Source organism: Apteryx mantelli, chromosome 1, assembly GCF_036417845.1.
Source record: "Apteryx mantelli isolate bAptMan1 chromosome 1, bAptMan1.hap1, whole genome shotgun sequence".
NCBI lineage: Eukaryota > Metazoa > Chordata > Aves > Apterygiformes > Apterygidae > Apteryx > Apteryx mantelli.
In genome coordinates, this window is record NC_089978.1 from 154,920,100 (window position 1) to 154,938,663 (window position 18,564).

Sequence of the window (18,564 nt, forward strand, 5' to 3'; positions counted from 1 at the left end):
ATTAATGCAGCTCTAGAACATGTAGCAAGAAATTGTCTTTCACAGGTATTTTTATTCACCTTTTTCATTTCTTCTTAGAAGCAGGGGAGAGTATGTTCAGTAAATCTTGAAAAGATACCAAACAAAAAACAGTATGAGTGTAAAATGCATACAATGCTAACTATGGCAATTCTTCATCATTTTGCTATTTTGGCTTAAGCAAAAGTTAGTAAATAAGACTATGCCAGTGAAAACCACCCATTTTAAATATCTTGAATCATTTATCAGACTAAAAACAACTAATTATTTTAAAGGATTTTTAATGTTATATCTATACTTCTAGTTCCAAAATTAGCATGTTAAGACAGTTTAAAAGCAGTTCTGTTTTATTCTGTTTCTATGTATAAATCTGTGGTACAAGAACTCAAACATGATAAAATTTATTCCTTAAAGGATTTTAATCTTGTGGAGGTGGTGACATAAAACTTATCAATAAAGAACAGAATCTGCCCAAAGGCTTTTTTAACATTCTCTTAAAATATTTTTCAGATTTTTCTTGGACTTAGCACTCACATTAAAAGCTGTACATTTTTAACACACAGCATGCACCACAAAAAAGTAGAAGACCCTACATCAAAGATTTTACTTTTAAGACTCACTTTTTGTGCACGCAGCCATCCCAGAGGCAATGTCAACAAGTCCCTAAATCAAGTCACATCTAGTTCAGTAATTCTTATTATTTCCTTTTTAATATGTCAGCAGTGATTTAGTTGTGGATAGCATTATCACAAGCATTTTAATCTATCTTTGCAGTGTTTTTGATGTATGTCTGATATGTCATGAAGAAGCATAGACATGAGAGACTAGATTATTCTAGTAAGGATAAGCTTAGTCCTTAATTGAAAGATTTTTATGTAACATCAAAAACTTCAGAATGAAAGTAACAACTTCTAATCAAGAACTCATATGCTTTTTTGTTAGGGCAAAGATTCTGTTAATATTTTTGGCTTCATTCACTTCAAAAATAATAGACCTGGCACGAAATTAGAATGTCTTTAAAAAAATTCATGTTTTGCTGCTCTGGAAAATTAAGAAGTCTGAGGTCAGAATCTCTGCAGATTTCCTTGGCAACTAGAAGATCTATTTCTGCCTAACGCTGCTGCTGAGGTAAGACCCAACACTAAAGGAGCAAGGAACATACAAAGAAACCAAGGATAGATAAGTGAAATCCAAGTTGCACAGGCATGCAATTATGGGGGGAAAAAAAGGATGAGAATAAAAAAGCAGGGGGACATAAGGGAGAGCAAAGATTTAAAAAACTCCCAGACTGTTCAGGTGCAGTGTAATAGCAGAGTTTTATGAAGTATTTAGAACAAGCAATCATATTTTGAAACTCAGTTGCTGAAACCAAGGATTTTTAAAGCAATGTAAGCTTGACCTCAAGGAAAATCAGACTAAATTCAAGACAGTAGCTGCGAAGTATCTTAGTCAAGTTCAGGAACTTTGTGAGATGCAACAGAAAACTACAAAAGCCTTACTTATTATAGCTTGCTTAGAATAAGTTCTTTGACTTTTAGTTGTTTGAAATGCATGTAGAATTTATATGCATTTTATATGCAACATAGTTTTCACTGTAAAATACACTTAACTCCTCTCTACTGCAGTATTCAACAGGAAATATTGTAATAAATATCTACCTACTGTTTACGCCCAAATACCTAAATAGTCTAAGATGCAAATTAAAAATGCACAGAGAGAAGATGTTAAGCCAAAGAGGAATAGAAATCAGGATGGGCAGTAGCAGATACCTAGGTAAGGAAAGCAATGACTGGACTAGAAATTGGAGAGAATGGGGGACAGTAGCAATAAAGAACTCCAGGAGAGGCAGACTGGCCAGGGGAGAAAAATGAATTAAGAGCCAATGAGATGAAGGGAAAAAAAAAAATACAATGAAGAGTTAGTGTAGCAAAAAGAGCTGAGAATAGCTGAGCAGAGACTTGCACAAGAAGTAGAAAAATACAGAGACTGGATAAAAAGACAAGGAAAGTCATGACAGAAAATTGTTGAAAGAGAATCTAATCTTCCAGATATATGTCAGTTTTGAGTAGGGTAACTTTAATTTTGCATTTTTTCCCCATCCTTTAATCCACCATGGTCATTTTCTGATTTCTAGAGTCATTCTGTCTTGTTTTTACCTCATATGACTTGATTCTAAGATCAAGCATATGCATAGCGCACAGTCTCTGTTGAAATGTTGCCAGAGGAGCAAACACTGGAATCACAAGAAGCTCTGATAATGGTGAAAAGGGCTTTGCCTCAGTAAGCACAGCAAAACTGTGTGTGGAAGGGAACTGGAGTCACCCAGACCGAAGAACAGAGATGGAAAGAGACCTGTAAACCAGCTTCGGGAAATACAAATTAGGTTAAAAATAAATGGTTAGCTAGGCAAAGACCCTAGTACTGAGGTGGCCAAGGAGTTAAGGCTAGGACCATCTAGCTGGTCCCAACAACATCCCAACAGATGAGAAGCTAGATGTAAAGCAGCAGTCATCCTAGGACAGGTTGAGAGATAGGAAGCAGAAACTCATAACTTTAATTCTCATTCCAGATCCTACAGAGAAATGAATGAGATACCCAAGTTTCAGCATTCCCCTATTGTCAGCAATTGCATACAACCTCATGAGAAAAAAATCTTTTAGTGCTTGTCCATACAAAAGATCTGCTAACCATCACTATCAGTTCCTCTGTGGCCAAACGATTGCCTCCTGAAGTCACGGAGTGAAAGTACAGGTCACAAAAGTAGGCATCATCAACATGCCAGCAATGGAATGCATTTATGCAGTCCACTTTCTTTAACATCCTAGGAAACTGAACTGCATTGAAGTAGTTAAAGCAATTACAATTCTGGAATTTCCCAAACCTAGAATTTATTACCTCTATGCATATAAATTGATTCAGTGCAATTGCTTGACTGCAGTCGAACACCACCCAACTATGATTGCTTTATTCAAAGCACAGAACTGGCTTTCTCCCAGAACAGGTTAGAATAAGTTCTATAAGGCACAAATATAGCCATGTGGTCCCCTCCTCATATGATGTGGAAGATATGAATGGCAAACAAAGCAAGCAGAAGCAAAAAAGTTTCATGATTAAGCTGAACTTCACCCAAAACATCTGTATTTTTTGCCTGAGCCAGAGAGTTCTAATGCAATGCAAGCCATGACATAAAGCCAAACTGAAGGGAATGTTCCTCATCTTTAGAGATCTTAAATTTATATCACTGCTATCTAGCACTGAGATGCAGAGCTAAAATGTTGAGTATAATTAATAATTCATTCCTTGCCTCTGCCAAAGAGATCCAAAATGCTTTAAGTCAGACTAACAAATCTTTTACCTTGATCTCCCTCTTCCTGTGTTCCTCCTGTACATATAACATTGAAGAATAGGACCATAGTTACAACACCTCTGCTAGGATAATGATTCATAGAAAAAGGCAAGACAAATAATATAGAGATAAGAAGAACATAAAAGTGGCCATACTAGGGCAGATCAAGGGTCTACATAGCTCAGTATCAAGTCTCAGCAACAACCCATCAGGCCTTAGGAGGACTAGACACAGGTCAAGTATGACACCCCCTCTCCCAGTACTCTACCAACCTCCAATTATTTTCAGACAAGTAAGATTTCAGTTTCTTTTCCAAGTACTTTCGCAGTCTCCCCTTGAATCCTGATAGCTTTCTTTTAGGGAGCAAAGTTCCAAGGCCGCACAGTAGACAGTAACAGACGGACACCAACCTCACATCTCACATCCTGACTTTGGAATGTTTAACTCTGCAGTCTTCATCCTGCTTTCAAAGTTAAATATTCTGTAATTGTTCCTGTGTTGGATGCCCTCAGCAAGTTCATTCAGATAATAAGGATACCAATTATGGCTGCATGAGAATAATTGATATACCTCTAGTTTTTGGTTGCTAATGCAAACTACCTGCTTACATTTGGGTATGTTGCACATAATCCATAGAGTTGATTGACTAAGCACCAAAGCCCTTGAGTACTTCAAATACAGGTACTTTCAGAAATTCAAAATACATAGCTACTGTAAGAGTTCTACACTTGCCTCTTAAGAACAGTGACTAGTATTAATATCATGGCATAAAAGAACCGTCACGCTATCCAGCCAACCAAGTTCCTTTAGGTAAAGCATCCCATTGTAAATTGTAGCTAAAAAAAAAGATGCTCGTAGAAAAAGTATGAGAAAAGACAAAATTACTGCATTGTAGTGAACAAATCACATAAAGTGATACCATCTGTACTTAGTGCAAAGCCTTCATTCCAAATCAACTATAGTACTTATTCATGAAAGACCTAGACAGTCCAAAAGCTGTGAACTAGTATTTTCCAGCCAAATCAGTATTTCACAATATATTTTTTTCCAGATACAACAAAACCTGGAGACCTTCAGACAGCAGATAAAAATTTATAAGCTTTTTCTTTTTAATAGGATTGTTTATAGTTGGGAGAAAAGACATACAAAAATAAGTTAATCAGGGACTTGTGAAAAAGTGCTTAAATAGAATTAATTCATTTTTATCTTGTTACAGTACATCACAAGACCATTTCTGTAATTAGAATAGACAACCCTCCATGCAACTCTAGTACTTATTTTCTTCAAAAGACATGGATAAATTTGATACAGAGCTAGCAAGGATGATCTGCAGCAGACACACACCAGGCCTACAGCTGCAAAGCTTTGATCAGAGTCAGAATTCAGAAGTAGTCTTCCCCACTGGTCATACTGTCAGAGCAACTGTAGATGATTTATAGCAGGCAAGGAGAAAAATGTAAACAAACTGAATCAGTACAACAAAACAGTGAAATCCTCTGCAGTCCCAGCTTAGCACACAGGATGGGGGTTTCCTTAGCTGCAGAAAGTTAGTTATGAGAGTTCTGGTAGATCATTCATATCTCACACTTCCATAACCTGGGGAAAAGGAAAAAAAAGAAAAACAAAAAAGGCACAAGTCCATTAGCATGTGGAAAGCCTTAAGAAACCCTTCTATTTCAGGGTGGTTCCAGTATATCACTAAACTCGCAAAAGGAAACATTGTAACAAGGTAAATTTTTACTCAGTCCCAATCAAAGCCTAATATTAGCTCCTTATCTTGAATTCTATAAAATTATCTTCTGCAGGCTATACAACTAAACTGGATAGAATTTAGATAGTATCAGATTTCCATAGCAAAGGTAGCAATAGGAAATTAGCAGTACTGGGATACCCCTTTGCGGGTTTTAATCTGATCTGATTATTGTCCTTCCATAGTTAAGACATATTACTAGCACAACAATTCAAGCAAGCTGACTGAAGAACTACAGAGGAAAAAGTATTGGTAGACAGCATTTACATGAAGTCCACAACACACCCAATGTTACCTTAAGTATTTTCAAATTGGGAAACTCACCTTTTTAAATGCTGTTAAATTCTTCTCCCAGAAGTAGAATATGGATCTAAGCTTTTAGTCTGGAGATACTCAGGTAGACTGAAACCATGGCAGATGAAAAATAATGTACTGGAATATTCTAAAGTACTTTGAGAAGTTTTCAAATAAGTACTTAACCTTGGAATATAAAGAACAAGGATAAATGCATTTCTTCCATTATTCAGAATTACATGAAATCATAAGAAGCCATATTTCTATGCATTCTGGACATCAGAATAGCAATTCTTTATCAGTGGATTTTGGCTAGCTATTGAACTGGAGAACTGAATCGTGCTTTCTTCGGTACTATACAGTATTTTTAACAAAGAAACGTAGCCTTAGCATTTAAGATTCAAGTACTAACCTTTTGAGATGCATCTTGTCTGAAAACATATATATTGAATGTTTTTTTCCTTGTTTTTAACAGGTTAACTAGAGCCACGTTTATTGCTCTGACTAGAAACACAGTAAAGAGCAATAGTTTCAGCTAAGGAAGCATAAAAATTCTGTAGTGTAAAACTGATCTTTTCAGTTATTATATATGAAGACAGATTCATTTGAGTTGTATAGGGGTTTTTTTAGATGGCAAATATAGTGGAAAAACAAGAGTTTTATTTTAAAGTAGCTGGTACTGTAGAGATGATGCTCATTTGGGCTGCTAAAGCCTACAAGCCTGCAAACGTTTTAAAGGCATCCATCACATGATTTATAGTCAAGCTTGCTATCAAGGAATGATATGTTAAATTTGTTTCATATCTTCATGCTTCTTGCTGCTAGAGTGTACTCCTGTTTGGAATTTAAACATCCATCTTATACATACAAATGGACAAGCCAGCTTTTTGAACTTGAGATGTTTCCTTTATCTTAAACATATGCAAACTAGAGATACACAAGAGCTTTGCTAGATCCATCAGTAAGAAATAAGATTAAGTCAAACAGATGATCACTGTAAGGGTCAACAAAGCAGTTATCAAGACTGATTAAACTGGAGCAGTACAAAGCAACATGCAAGTCTCATGAAGTCATAGTAACCATATGTTAAAGGCTGTCAAAGGCCAAGCTTATTAACAAAGCTTAGAGGTACTGGTAGTTGCTCTTAAAAAAAAAAAACACACACACACACACCAAGAAATCCATAATACTGACACAGGTATAATGAATGGCATCCTAAATGAAGGTCTGATGCTAAATTAGTTTGCAGTGTAAGGGAGACCCTGCTGTATGTGCAATGGGATTCATTTACTAAATAGTCCCTATGCAGATAGCATGGGAGAGAAATGACCAGGTAGTCATCAGTACTTTAAAGGGCTTTAAAAAAAAAAAAAAAAACCCACACACCACACACCCCACAACCAAGTTGCAGGTCTGTTAGAGAAACAATGGAGATGTATAGCCAATGCAAGCTGAACTTCTTTATGCACTTAGTATGAGACTCTACCACATTCACATATTAATATGCAATGAGAGTTGACTTAAGTTTAGGAAAAGGCTCTAATTAAGCACTTAATATACTCCAACCACTTATTCTTTTGAGAATGTTTTAGAAAAAAATTATTGAATATTTGAAAACTAGCATCTTTAAAAATAGAGTATAGGGTTAGTATATGATGGTTAAGGCTCAACATTGCTGTCTGGGGTGGCAAAAGTCTAGGTACTAAAAGCTTTATCCCAAGCTTCTCATCTCAGAACTTGCCAAAAGAATCAATATGCTTTTTAGTGTGATCACCCTCCAAGCAAGCATCAGTATGAAAAAAATCTAAGCTTGGAATAAAATCAAGAGCTTTATGCTAGCATCTTTACAAAGTCATGCCAGAAAACCTGCTTTGACATCTATATGGTAGCAAGGGTGAACTGTTTCAAGTTGTGAAACCTGTTACCAAGAAACAGCAGCTTTATTCCACGTCAATTTTTACTTTTGTATAAAGTGGGCAGCTAAACTGCTTTTAACTTTGAGTAGTTCTAGTTCATCGTTGGATGTACCAGTCAGGCTTTTCCACTAGCTATCTTAGTAGTGCACTAAAATTATAGAACACTTCCTACATGGCCATCATACTGCTAAAGTTTCTAAAGGCAGAAAGAACTAGTGATCTACAGTCCCCTTACAAATTCAGACTTTTATTTTAAACATGGAAGAGCTTTATAAAAATGATATGTTGCAGCTTAGACAAGGGCATTCATAGTAACAGCTCTTTGGTCATATGATATGGACCAAAAGGTCATGAGATCACTAAAGACTGATCACACTCTTTATCTGTAAGAAAAGGGTTTCATGAATACAAATGCTAGGAAGCACTTAAGTTGGATTTAGAATTTGAGCAGAAGGTTTCAACTAACTACCAGGTTCCTCAGCAGTTCTGATCAGAAGAAAGGATCAGGTTGTAATGCAAGTTGTATGGCTTCCCCCCACTCCATGAGACTTCATGACATCTGTGATTCACAGATGTCAGTTTTACCTTTGAAATATATTACATCAGAATGAAATCTGCATATTGAACACAATATAAGCAAGCCCTACAGCAATTGTTTGGAAGCTTAAGAATTTCAACCAGTTACATTACTGAAGGGAAGTCAGTGTGACAACCAAGAATTAGATTTCCAAGAGTTAGATTTAAGTTTCACAGGATATGTATTTAAAATCAGTACTCCTAATCAAGTGTACAGTGTTCCACTTCTAATTTCTTGACTAGCAGATAAAAATGAAGTAGGTAACAGTGGAATTCATTTTGATGAAGAAAGGAACACTTAAACTGCAAACAAGTACCAAAAGAGTAGTCTCATTTCAATTATACAATTTACCCTGAAGTACTGAAACCTATGACTAGGTTCTGTAAAGACATGCATGTATGCCCCACAACAGAAGTTAATAAGCTCAGTTTCTTGATATATTTTGAGAATAAAGACAACTAGCAGGATTAATACTAAAATGCATATTAACTTGTTTTATTGAGGCACAACAAGGCATTGTGAATAGCCCATACTTGAGGCAATCAATAGTGTAGTAAGCTGGACATTAATACAGTTTAGGGTAAGTGCAAACAATATACATTCACAGCTTTACTAGCAAGGCTACATCACAACTGATAAAGTGCCAAATTAGTGCTGATTCAGTACCCCAACTCCATGATTTCACCTTGCACAACAGAACCATCATTTCCCCCAATAATGGAACCACATATCTTCTATAAAGTCAGTAGTAAGTGCATAGCTAGTCCCACCCCCCCCTCCACCAAGGTGTTTGGAGCAGCTTTTTTTGTAAACATTGCACTGGATTTCAGTCCTGATAAAGGAGGTATCCTGAAAAGGTAGAATATTTCCAGCTACTTCCATAGATGGCTCCCCGATGCAGACGTAACCAGATCTGGTCTCCCTGGAACAACTGCAGGACTGCATGGTTACTAGCTGTTTCATGATCAGGAGCCCCATCGTTTGCATATGCTGACACTAGGACCTCTTCATTCTTCATGAGATTCACATATAGGGGAACATTTACAGCCAGCTTCAGCATGTGGAAGATGAAGACATAAGTACCATTCACTGGACAATTGAACCTACCAAGCTGGATATCAAAAGTTTCTCCAAGGTTGTTCAGCAGCAGATCAAACACAATAGGCTGGTCTAGAGTCCCAGGGGCCAAGTTAGATGTTCTAGCAGCAGAAAAGGCAACTCTCATCTGCTGGGGGAGGGGATAGACGTGCACTGGTAGTATGGTGGCAGCTTGGCTTGTCACTGGCATATCAACAGGGGTGATGCTGCGGGAGTCTCCCTGACCAGAGTCCCCACTGTTAAAGGTTTCATTGTCTCGTTCTGGACTGCTCACCTGAGAAGAATCACTCCACCCTGCTGTTAAAGATCATTAGCAATAGTAAATAATTCTTGTAATAGAAGGATAACCTTAAATCTGCAGGCATATTTTTAAACAGCAACTGTACAGGTATTGCTCTAGCTTAAGAGTCTTGCAACTACAGTAAACTGTCAAAGAACCTTTGAGAACAAAACTTTGAAGTTGATTTACATTCACAGCACTTGCATTCAGCAAGAGGGGCCATAGTTTGACCATGAACAATGACTTCATACTTTTATGAGAGGAGAGGACAGTAGCTAGCAACAGTAACTAGCTATGCTAACTTCTGTCATTTCTGACAAACTTTGCAGTACTACCAACAGCCAAGTAGTCAGTCACCTTTAAGACCTGAAGCTGCACTTCAAGTTACTTGAATACTGCCCTTCCAGAGTTATTCTTAACAGGTCATGGCAACTTATGCTAGGACATAAAGTCTGAAAAAACAGAGCTGCTTTTAAGAAGCTTTCTGCACCTCATCACCTACAAAAATGAAGCAGTTTAACTGTTCAAGTGTCAAAGCTAAAAAGATCTAGTTCAGTCTTGGATGAAAACATTAATAGAGCAGAGAAGTTTAAGACAGTCACCCTCATGTTTCAAGCCAGTTATTTCTACTGAAAGGAACCCATTAAGATGCCTGACAAAACTGGAGTTAGGCTTCTAGATACCTTAATGCTAAACAAGTATATGTCTATCAACTATTCACCCACCACAACCTGTTTTTTAGTTCTCTTCCTCTCAAATATACTCTAGTCAGATTCTAACTGAAGTGACTTGCTTTACTTATCTTAAAACAAGACTTCCACGACATGCAATACTAATTTCCCTTAACTCTTCAAATAAATGACCTAGTTATTCCCCCCACTTTTCATCTGTAGCATTATTGGTTTATATCTGTTTACAGCTCTTAAAACAGATACTGTTCATGCTCAGATTGAAACAAATCATCTCACATATTTCCATATCTTTTGTAATCCAGCATGGAATTACAAAGTAAAGCTGTATTTCCAAATAACTTTCTCTATGGAAAATAGTTCATCTTGCAAAGTTTGAGATCCATTTTGATAGCTTACCCAATCAGGAAAGGAGAACCATACAATTAACTACACAACTGGCTTATTAATAAGAAGCCAAATGCAACATTGGTAATACCCTGTAGGTACTTCCTAGTCAACTTATTTTTGAAGAAAATTCAGCAAGGTACCATTTGTCAGAGGACTTTAACCTGTGAAGCACCAGATTGAGAATGGTGAAGTCAAGTTTGCTGCTATGGTATGCTGACATTAAGAACTGTCCTTAAACTTTCATCTAGCTCAGCTAATTCTGTACCAAGCTTGAGCTGTTTGGTAACAGTAATACTACACTGTTTTTATCACTATTCAAAGTAATAGTGAACTTCAGTATCTGCTACACCCAAGCACACGCACAAGCTACTGGGAACTTGATGTCAGCCTTACCTCTTGAATTTGCTCGAGGACCACTAGTTATCCCACCTCGTTTATAGCACTGCTGGTAATTAACATCCTAGAACAAAAATATTAGCAGATGGTTATGAGCAAATTGAAAACAAATGGTTACCAAATAAATAGTATGTTCTCATTTCGCACAATTCAAGCTTAAGTCTTGTTCTTTACAAGAATGGACACTTACATGATCTGTCTTGTTTCCTACAGAACCTGCCTATCTGGCTACATTAGGTAAGAGATCAAGACATACTCAGGCTTTATGTCAATGATAGATTCAGTACTTTAGACATCAAGATAGCACAGAGTCAGGAATATTCTTGTGCTTCAGGCAAAGATTGATTTAATTAAGGTGATCTTGTCTGCACTGCATTGAAGGGCTTTTCTGAAATACATAAAAACTCAGTGAAATGAGAGCAAGTAAGCTCTTTGTACAGAATGCTGCATCTTTTCAGTAATAAGGAAGATCACATGTAAAGGGAAATACATTGTACAGACAGCCCCCTCACCTATTAGGATCTAGTACATACACCATTTGCTTATTAGGTGCTTTTTAAAAAAAAAAAAAGATGAGCTACAATCAAACTAAAGGCTGGCAGGACAATAACAGTAGCCCTTCATTGCTTGTTACTATTTCCATAGGAAAATTAACTATGAACACTAGTCAACATTAGAAGCACTGCTACATTTTAAGCACAAGTCCAAAAGCACAGATTTCTATCCAAGAATGTGGAATGAATGCTAAAGATACAGTTAGTGGTCAAAATACAGTAAGAAAATCCATCCCATCTGCTCAGATGAAGAAAGAATAGCACATAAGCAGATTTCAATATTTAGAAGACTGAGGATATAGGAGCATATGGTTAAGAAACTCCAGGATATCCTGCAGCCAACCAGGGCTTCTAGAATTTCAGTAGGGTTAGAACCCAGAGCCTGTAGGGCCTAGCATGAAGGTACCTTTTGGATAAATAAGAAATTGCTGGAACAGATGTTCCAGGCTGCCCAGGGGGAAAAAAAAAACTTCATTCAAGACTTATGTTTACATGTTATGAGTTGTGCATATTACTTCAAAAGGCTATCCTTAAGGAAGGATGTTTAAATAGCCAAGAAGCCATAATTCCAGCATGATTCAGCAATGACAACAGAATCTACACAAGCAGAACAGAAGTTTGACAGTAGTAGTTAGAGGTCAGGAAAACAGCACATTTGTTTTTAGTATACTAAACTTGCTTAAACAGGAGTCAACCTGAACAGTTGAAACTTCAGCACTTTCTAAAAGTGCACTTCACAGGTTCAGATAACATTGCAAGACTAATTCATCCAACAGTGACAGAATTACTTTAAACTGGTTTCCAGTACTCCAGAGATCCCATCTCAAAATAAAGGAAGTCAAAAATCTAAATGTGCCAATGTTTGAAAGGTGGAAGCAAAGTTCCACATCCTCTATGCCAGGTAGCTGGTCTATTCTTAACCAGTAAAAGGGGGTTTGATGGGTAGGACTACAATAAGCTCTCAATTTTTGGTCTTGTGGGAAGTGCCTTGGAAACTCAGGCCTAGTCACGCACATTATCAACACAGCTCTACAGGAGTCCATATGTTACTACCATTTGACATGAAATGCCCATTTATTATTTGTCAGAAACACTAAGTCCCAATATACACTAGCCAACTAATAGCTTGTCACTGATATATGGTGTGCAATACTGATAGTATGACTCTGCAAGAATCCACAAGCCCAGCACCTTCTAAAAACCAATATACAAGACAAGTCAACCAAGCAACTCAAAACATTTTAGAGAACTAGTCTAAGACAGTAACAGAACTAAAGAGACAGGCTGCATCTGTAGAACAGGAGCACAACAACTAGATATAAGGCATTTCCAAAGATCATATCCATCAGGGAAGGGGGCTGAGGTCTCAAATTTATAAACAGTTGTTGGAGCAGTGAACTCTGCCACCTCAAAACAGCCAATTCTACCATTTCAGGCAAGCAAGAGAATTTCTTAATACCTGCAGGAACCTCGTATGTGTTATATGATCAGACAAAATATTGCCAGTCACTTTACTGATGTAAAAATCACGATTTCACTGTTTCCTGAAGGTACTATGGAACCAGCTGGGCCAGTCTCCCACAGGGGTAACAAGCCATATTTGTCAGGAATGAAGAGAAGATTACTGTCCTGCAGAGCTTTGCATCAGCTCTTGAAGTTGAACCCTACAGATTAAAGGACTTAAGATCCTGGAGAAAGTACAGACTCCAGCTTTGTCTTTTGCCGTAAATACTTTCTTAGGATCCCATAAATTCCAAACTATGGAAGACATCCCATGGTGTCACATCCACTCCTAGTTCTTCCCCTCTCCCACATCCAAACACTCTACACTCCTCCCCCCCCCCCCCCCACCCCAAGAGGGCAGACTACCTCCAAAGCTGAAACATTATCAGGGATTTGCTGGCATAGCCCAAACTCCTATCAGGTGGCTCAGGGTAAGCCAACTAGGCACTATAGGTTTGTTACAACCTCTTATAATTCCTATTGCTGAGAAGTTGCACTTTAACTGACAGGAAACAGCAGCAGTTTAAGCTTCCTAGTTTTAGCTTCTTTTGGAGAAAGATACACACGCTCAAGGGCTAGTAGAGAGGTATAACAAAACTCATTTAAATGTGACACCTCAGATTCAGTCAAGACCTTATGCACAGGGACACATTAAGTCACTGAATTTCACCTTCAAAGTAATCAGGTGTGTTCAAAAGGTAGTTTAGTAGCTAAGGGATAATTTACTCACACAAGAAGCAGCAATCAAGTTCAGGTGGTCTTAGATGTGACCAATTTGGAAATTAAGCCATGTCAATCACAATTATTTCTCCACTAAAAGCACACAACTCATTTACCTATTCCAACCAGCTCTTAGACTGCTTGCCTTGCTGTCTTAGCAAGACAAGATTCCTTAATTTGACTTTCAGCGTCATACTGCAGCAGAAGTTATTCATCTTCCCACTTGCTTCTGAGTCAGTTGTACAGAAAGCTTTGTCTGATGGTTTAGATATTGATATACTTGTCTCCCTCTGCTCCTTCTTCCCCCCTCATTTTTACAGCTTGGTAACTCTGCATTTGGAGTTAACAAGCAGAAAGCATGGTACAACAGAAAACTGAAGCATCTGCAGAATTCACTGCAGTGACAAGGTATCTTTTCCTTACATTAAAGGAATTCTTCCTCACCCCTCCCACCCCCAAGCTAGTTTAAGGAACACTTCCCCAAAAGCAAGTTTGCTAGTTTGATACCCAAAATGTACACCTCATCTCATATTCCAATGCAAGAATGTAGCAAGAATATAATTCTTATTAGGACCACCTACCCACCTTGATCAAGTAAGACACCACTGACCAAGAGAAAGGCAAGTTGCTAGAACTGATTAAAACCAGGTTAACAGTTGGTTTTTAACTTTACCCCTTTCAGAAACAGAGCAAAGAATGAGATGGGTAAAGCTTCCATTTTGCACTAGCTAACATTTGTCAAAGTCTGTGCATTCAAGAGGAACAAATTCATGTATTCCAGCTATGCTCTACCACCTACTTAGTACTACAGATTTAGGTTGCAAAACATGAAAGTCATTCTTGGTTATGATCCACTACATATCTTCAAGATGAGCCAACTCTTAAAGAATCTGCCCTCAAAGTGTCAAGTTTGCTAAAGCAGAACTCTAGGCTTTTTTGTACTCCGCATAAACCTTTAATAGAGATATGAATAACTACTCTTAGTCACAGTGCAAAAAAGTGCTGATAACCAGGGGACTTCATTAAGACGAGGGAAACAAGAATCTTGCCTATTTAACCACATTCTCAGCCAGTCCATTTAAGAGTTCATGTATTTGACACTAAGGAGGAGACACTAATTGAGTCCTAACTTGGAAAACCATAATAAAATGATCTCATTATGCCACATCTTATTTGTCATCTGTTTGCATTTCGGAGATTCACCTTGGACTAAGTTCAACTTATCATGCAATAGAGTTCTGCCTGAACTGATTCCCTATTGCAACTGCTGTCTACTGATCAAAAAAAGTGTTTGTCCAGAAAACAAAGTTAACCTCTAGGCTGTAGGAAGACAATCGTTCACCTGTTGGGTGAATGAAAAGCTATGGTATAAGAAGAGGTATCTTCTGTGCAGTGCTCATTAAGAAGGCTACCAGAAACAAAGTCAATACTTACCCTCTGAGAATATGGCATTCCAGGATAATCTCTACCAGGGAATTGCAGCTGGCCATAGTTGCCATTAGTTATTGAAGGTGAGCCTCTGTAAGCATCAAAACCTGTTCAAATGAAGTGGATTATTCAATATTACTGAATGATCTAGTTTATATTAGAAGCACAGAACACAACTAGAATTCCCTTCTGGGAATTATCTGTGTTAAGTTATTTAACTCCACATCTATTCCTTCTTTCAGAATTCAAAGCAGGGTCCATCACTACTATTAGGAGTGCATTTCAGTAGCTACCCAGAACAACTCACTCTGCATTTATTAGTGTTACATAATTAGAAGTATTAACATCAGACCTTAACAGTTGTCTGTTTGATACTAATGGGATACCCAGAGCAGCTGAAACACTCTCCAGATCCAGAAACACTGATTTTGACAGAATTAATACTTCATTTTGCTATTACAGATGCTTAAGTATAACTTACACATTTAGGTACTATGATATTTAGCCTCTTTATTAGACTAACCACCAAATTGGATCAGAAAGCAACTTAGTACCAGAAACTAAAATCCTTAACTGCTCATAAGTTAGGACTACATAAGCCCATTTTTGGGTACATGTTCCTACAAGATACTAGGCAGTGGCAGCCTAATAGCTGAAGCCACCTCTGCCTCAGTCTGGAAGTGCTCCCCCACTTCAAAGTGGAGTAGGTTGCAGCTACCAACAACTGATGAGAAGTTAGTATCTGTTGAAGTCAACTGAAGCTTTCCAAACTTCTACTAGCAACAGAATGGCAACTGATTTACCAAGACCACACACTCCTTCTCTTGAAACCCTTCAGTTATTGTTAATCCAGAAAGGCTCTCAACTACTGGGAATCTCTCCCCCCATCCTAGTTTTCTGCTGCTACTATTAAAGCCACTAGTGCTGAGCAAAGAGCATCTTTCTTCAGGCAAAAGCTGACATCTGAAAAGGAAATACCTGCCCAGAATTTAGTGAGTGAAGATAAAGGCCAAGAGAAAGGATAGATGGGGTAAGGAGTTCTGAAGAGTAAACAGACTAGCAAGTAGAACAGTCCATATAACTACGTGATTTACCAGCCTATCAATGAAAATTTCCACTTTCATAATTCAAAAGGCTATGAAGTTGTTTCATCAGTTAACCTCAAACCAAAAGTACAGGGATTATGAATAAAAGTAAGAATGAATTTGCTTAAAGTCCACAAAGGAAAGCCCCATTCTTTGCACATTACTATAAAAATTATTTTAAGGAATCCATGTAGAAAGCCTAAACTCAATACCATGTTGTGTTAAGGCATGTTCTATTGTCACTACATTAGAATTTTCTTTCAAGGTAGTAGTATATAAAGCACATACCTTTGTATCCACCAGGGGAACGATATGAATTGGCCAGTGATCTTCCGCCTCTGGTGGATCCTCTGACAGACCCACGACTGTTAAGGTAAGGCTGAGGCGGTCTGGGAATAACATTAGTCTGTGCTGGATAAAAGGCAAGGCTACCATTGCTAACAGGAACAGCTCCATCAGGTTGATAACTAACTGCTCAAAATAAAAAAGCACAAATTCAGAGTTTAGAGCTGTAATATATTACCACACCTATAAGCTAGGGCAGCATCAGGAATTTAAGAACTGGATAAAGCTGCTCTGTATTTCCAGTTCTCATGCCTTTCATACTCTAAGTAAGATCCCTCCCCTTTGCTTGGTATAGTTGTGAATGATTTTTGTTACAAAGTGCACTATAGAGGCAAAACAGCTGAAGCTATCAGTATAAGCCCTTAATGTATTCAACAAGATTTAGTTGCATAGTTCAAAACCACCTTGTGAACAGTATTGAGAAAATAACCAAGATAGAATAAAGTTAAGCAAGAGCTGATTAGGAATTCACTTAGAACCAGTACTGTTCTACCAGCAAGATTTGAATGGTCTATTTCATGAAGTAGATCAGTGTCAATATCCTTCAGCATGAGGAAACAAACTCAATCTTGTTAAGACAAGAGCAATGATAGAACAACTATAGAAAGCTAGGTATAAGTTCAGTCTACTCTGAGGACACATTCCTTCCACGTGTTATTAGACTGTTCAATCCCAAGTAAGGGGTACAGCAGCATTCAGAAATGCTTTCCACTCACAAGGTGGTTATTATGTGGTTAGATTTAACTATAAACATTGTAACCATAAATGCTTCCACAGAGCCATGCTTTATACCAATCCAAAAGCTTAAAACAGATCCAAAGTGACAGCCTAAACTCTTTCTGAAGTCCGTGCAGAACCATTGCACAAAATGATTAATAAAATCATGGAGTTCCTCATTTAGAAGCTGTAGAAGGCTACTGATCACCTCCTGCAGTCTGATGAAAAGGAGCATTAAGCTAAACAAGTTTCACTGATCTGCTATAGTTGTCTTGTTTTCTGGCACTCTTAACCTTGGAATGTCTCATTGACTTCATACAATATCAATTAATCTCTATAGCAATTGCTATAAAGAGTCCTTTGGTAGAAAAACTGAGTATATTAGATGACCTTGAGGCAGATATGTCTTAGCTTTGACTAGATGTCTTTCTACATCCAGATTCCTACTTGTCAGCTTCTTTTCATCCTGGAACCTGTTTCAGGCAGATTTAGGGGCTAGTTTCATTCAAATTCTTAGAAATCACTGTCAGCTACATAAATTCACCCAGTATCAGTATCTGAATGTCAAGCAGGTCCATTTTGTGTGTTGAATAAGGCAGTTCAGGACCCTACTTATCAGAAGTATTCTTCAGATATACACACAGACTCAATCAGCTAATAAAATAAGTCTCTGTAAGAAGTCCCTAAGCTGTACCTGCTTCAGGTAGGAGTGTATGCACAGTTACTGCAGCTTAGCTGATTCACAGAACCAGAATTACAATAACTTGTGACAGAAGCCTCCTAGTTCAGCAGGTAACAGAAGCAGCAAATGGTATGAGTTTAGGGCTAGATCTCTGCTACAGAGAGCTAGAACTTCAGCATAGTAAGATTCAGTTGTAGTGAAAAGTATTTGTTTTCATGATGGGGTGGCAGATATGATCTGTCTAAGAAAGCTTTAGTAAGGTATGCAATATCCACGTGAAGACTTTAGCAAGTACTAGAGTACAATCCAGATAGCTAGATGCTTTAAGATAATTATATTGCAAACTTATTTTAAGATAATTACATTGTGAATATATTGTGTATTGAGTTCAAAGGAATGAAGATAGCAGCCCATTCTTAAAACGAGAAAATTCTAAATCCTAATCTGCTCTCAAATGGCAAATTTTAGTCTTGCACCAGTAGCACAAACTGCTTATCACTTTGGGTAATTCACCTAAGCACTGACAGCCTATCACATAACCTTTTCCTGTTCACCATCCACCACTTCTTAGCATCAGAAGCAGCATTAGTGTTTGTTACCAGACACTAAATTAACAGTTCCAAATGAAATATTTCATCACTGCTTCAGTTATCCAAGCCAAACAAGTTTGCTTGGAAAAGTGTCACTGCATGCCTGAATTTCCCTCCTGCTGGGGAATTATCTATATTGGGCTCACAGGCAATACTGTCCATGCAACTAATATAGAAACTAGCAGT

General features: G+C 37.7%; 1 protein-coding gene across 7 annotated transcripts in view; it reads right to left on the reverse strand.

Moving 5' to 3' along the window:
* Nucleotides 1-4,528: 4,528 nt before the first annotated feature.
* Nucleotides 4,529-18,564, reverse strand: part of CAPRIN2 (caprin family member 2) — a 45,760-nt gene continuing 31,724 nt past the window's right edge. For 5 of the 7 annotated variants that reach the window (XM_067307590.1, XM_067307627.1, XM_067307616.1 and 2 more), the window contains 4 exons: nt 16,333-16,515; nt 14,966-15,066; nt 10,752-10,818; nt 8,369-9,296 (listed from right to left, as the gene is read on the reverse strand). In XM_067307590.1, the coding sequence (XP_067163691.1) occupies nt 8,728-9,296; nt 10,752-10,818; nt 14,966-15,066; nt 16,333-16,515 (920 nt within the window). In that variant the 3' untranslated portion in view covers nt 8,369-8,727. Of the gene's footprint in view, nt 4,961-5,438; nt 5,595-8,368; nt 9,297-10,751; nt 10,819-14,965; nt 15,067-16,332; nt 16,516-18,564 lie in introns of those variants that run through there. The other 2 variants (XR_010885989.1, XM_067307604.1) reach the window with 2 other exon arrangements.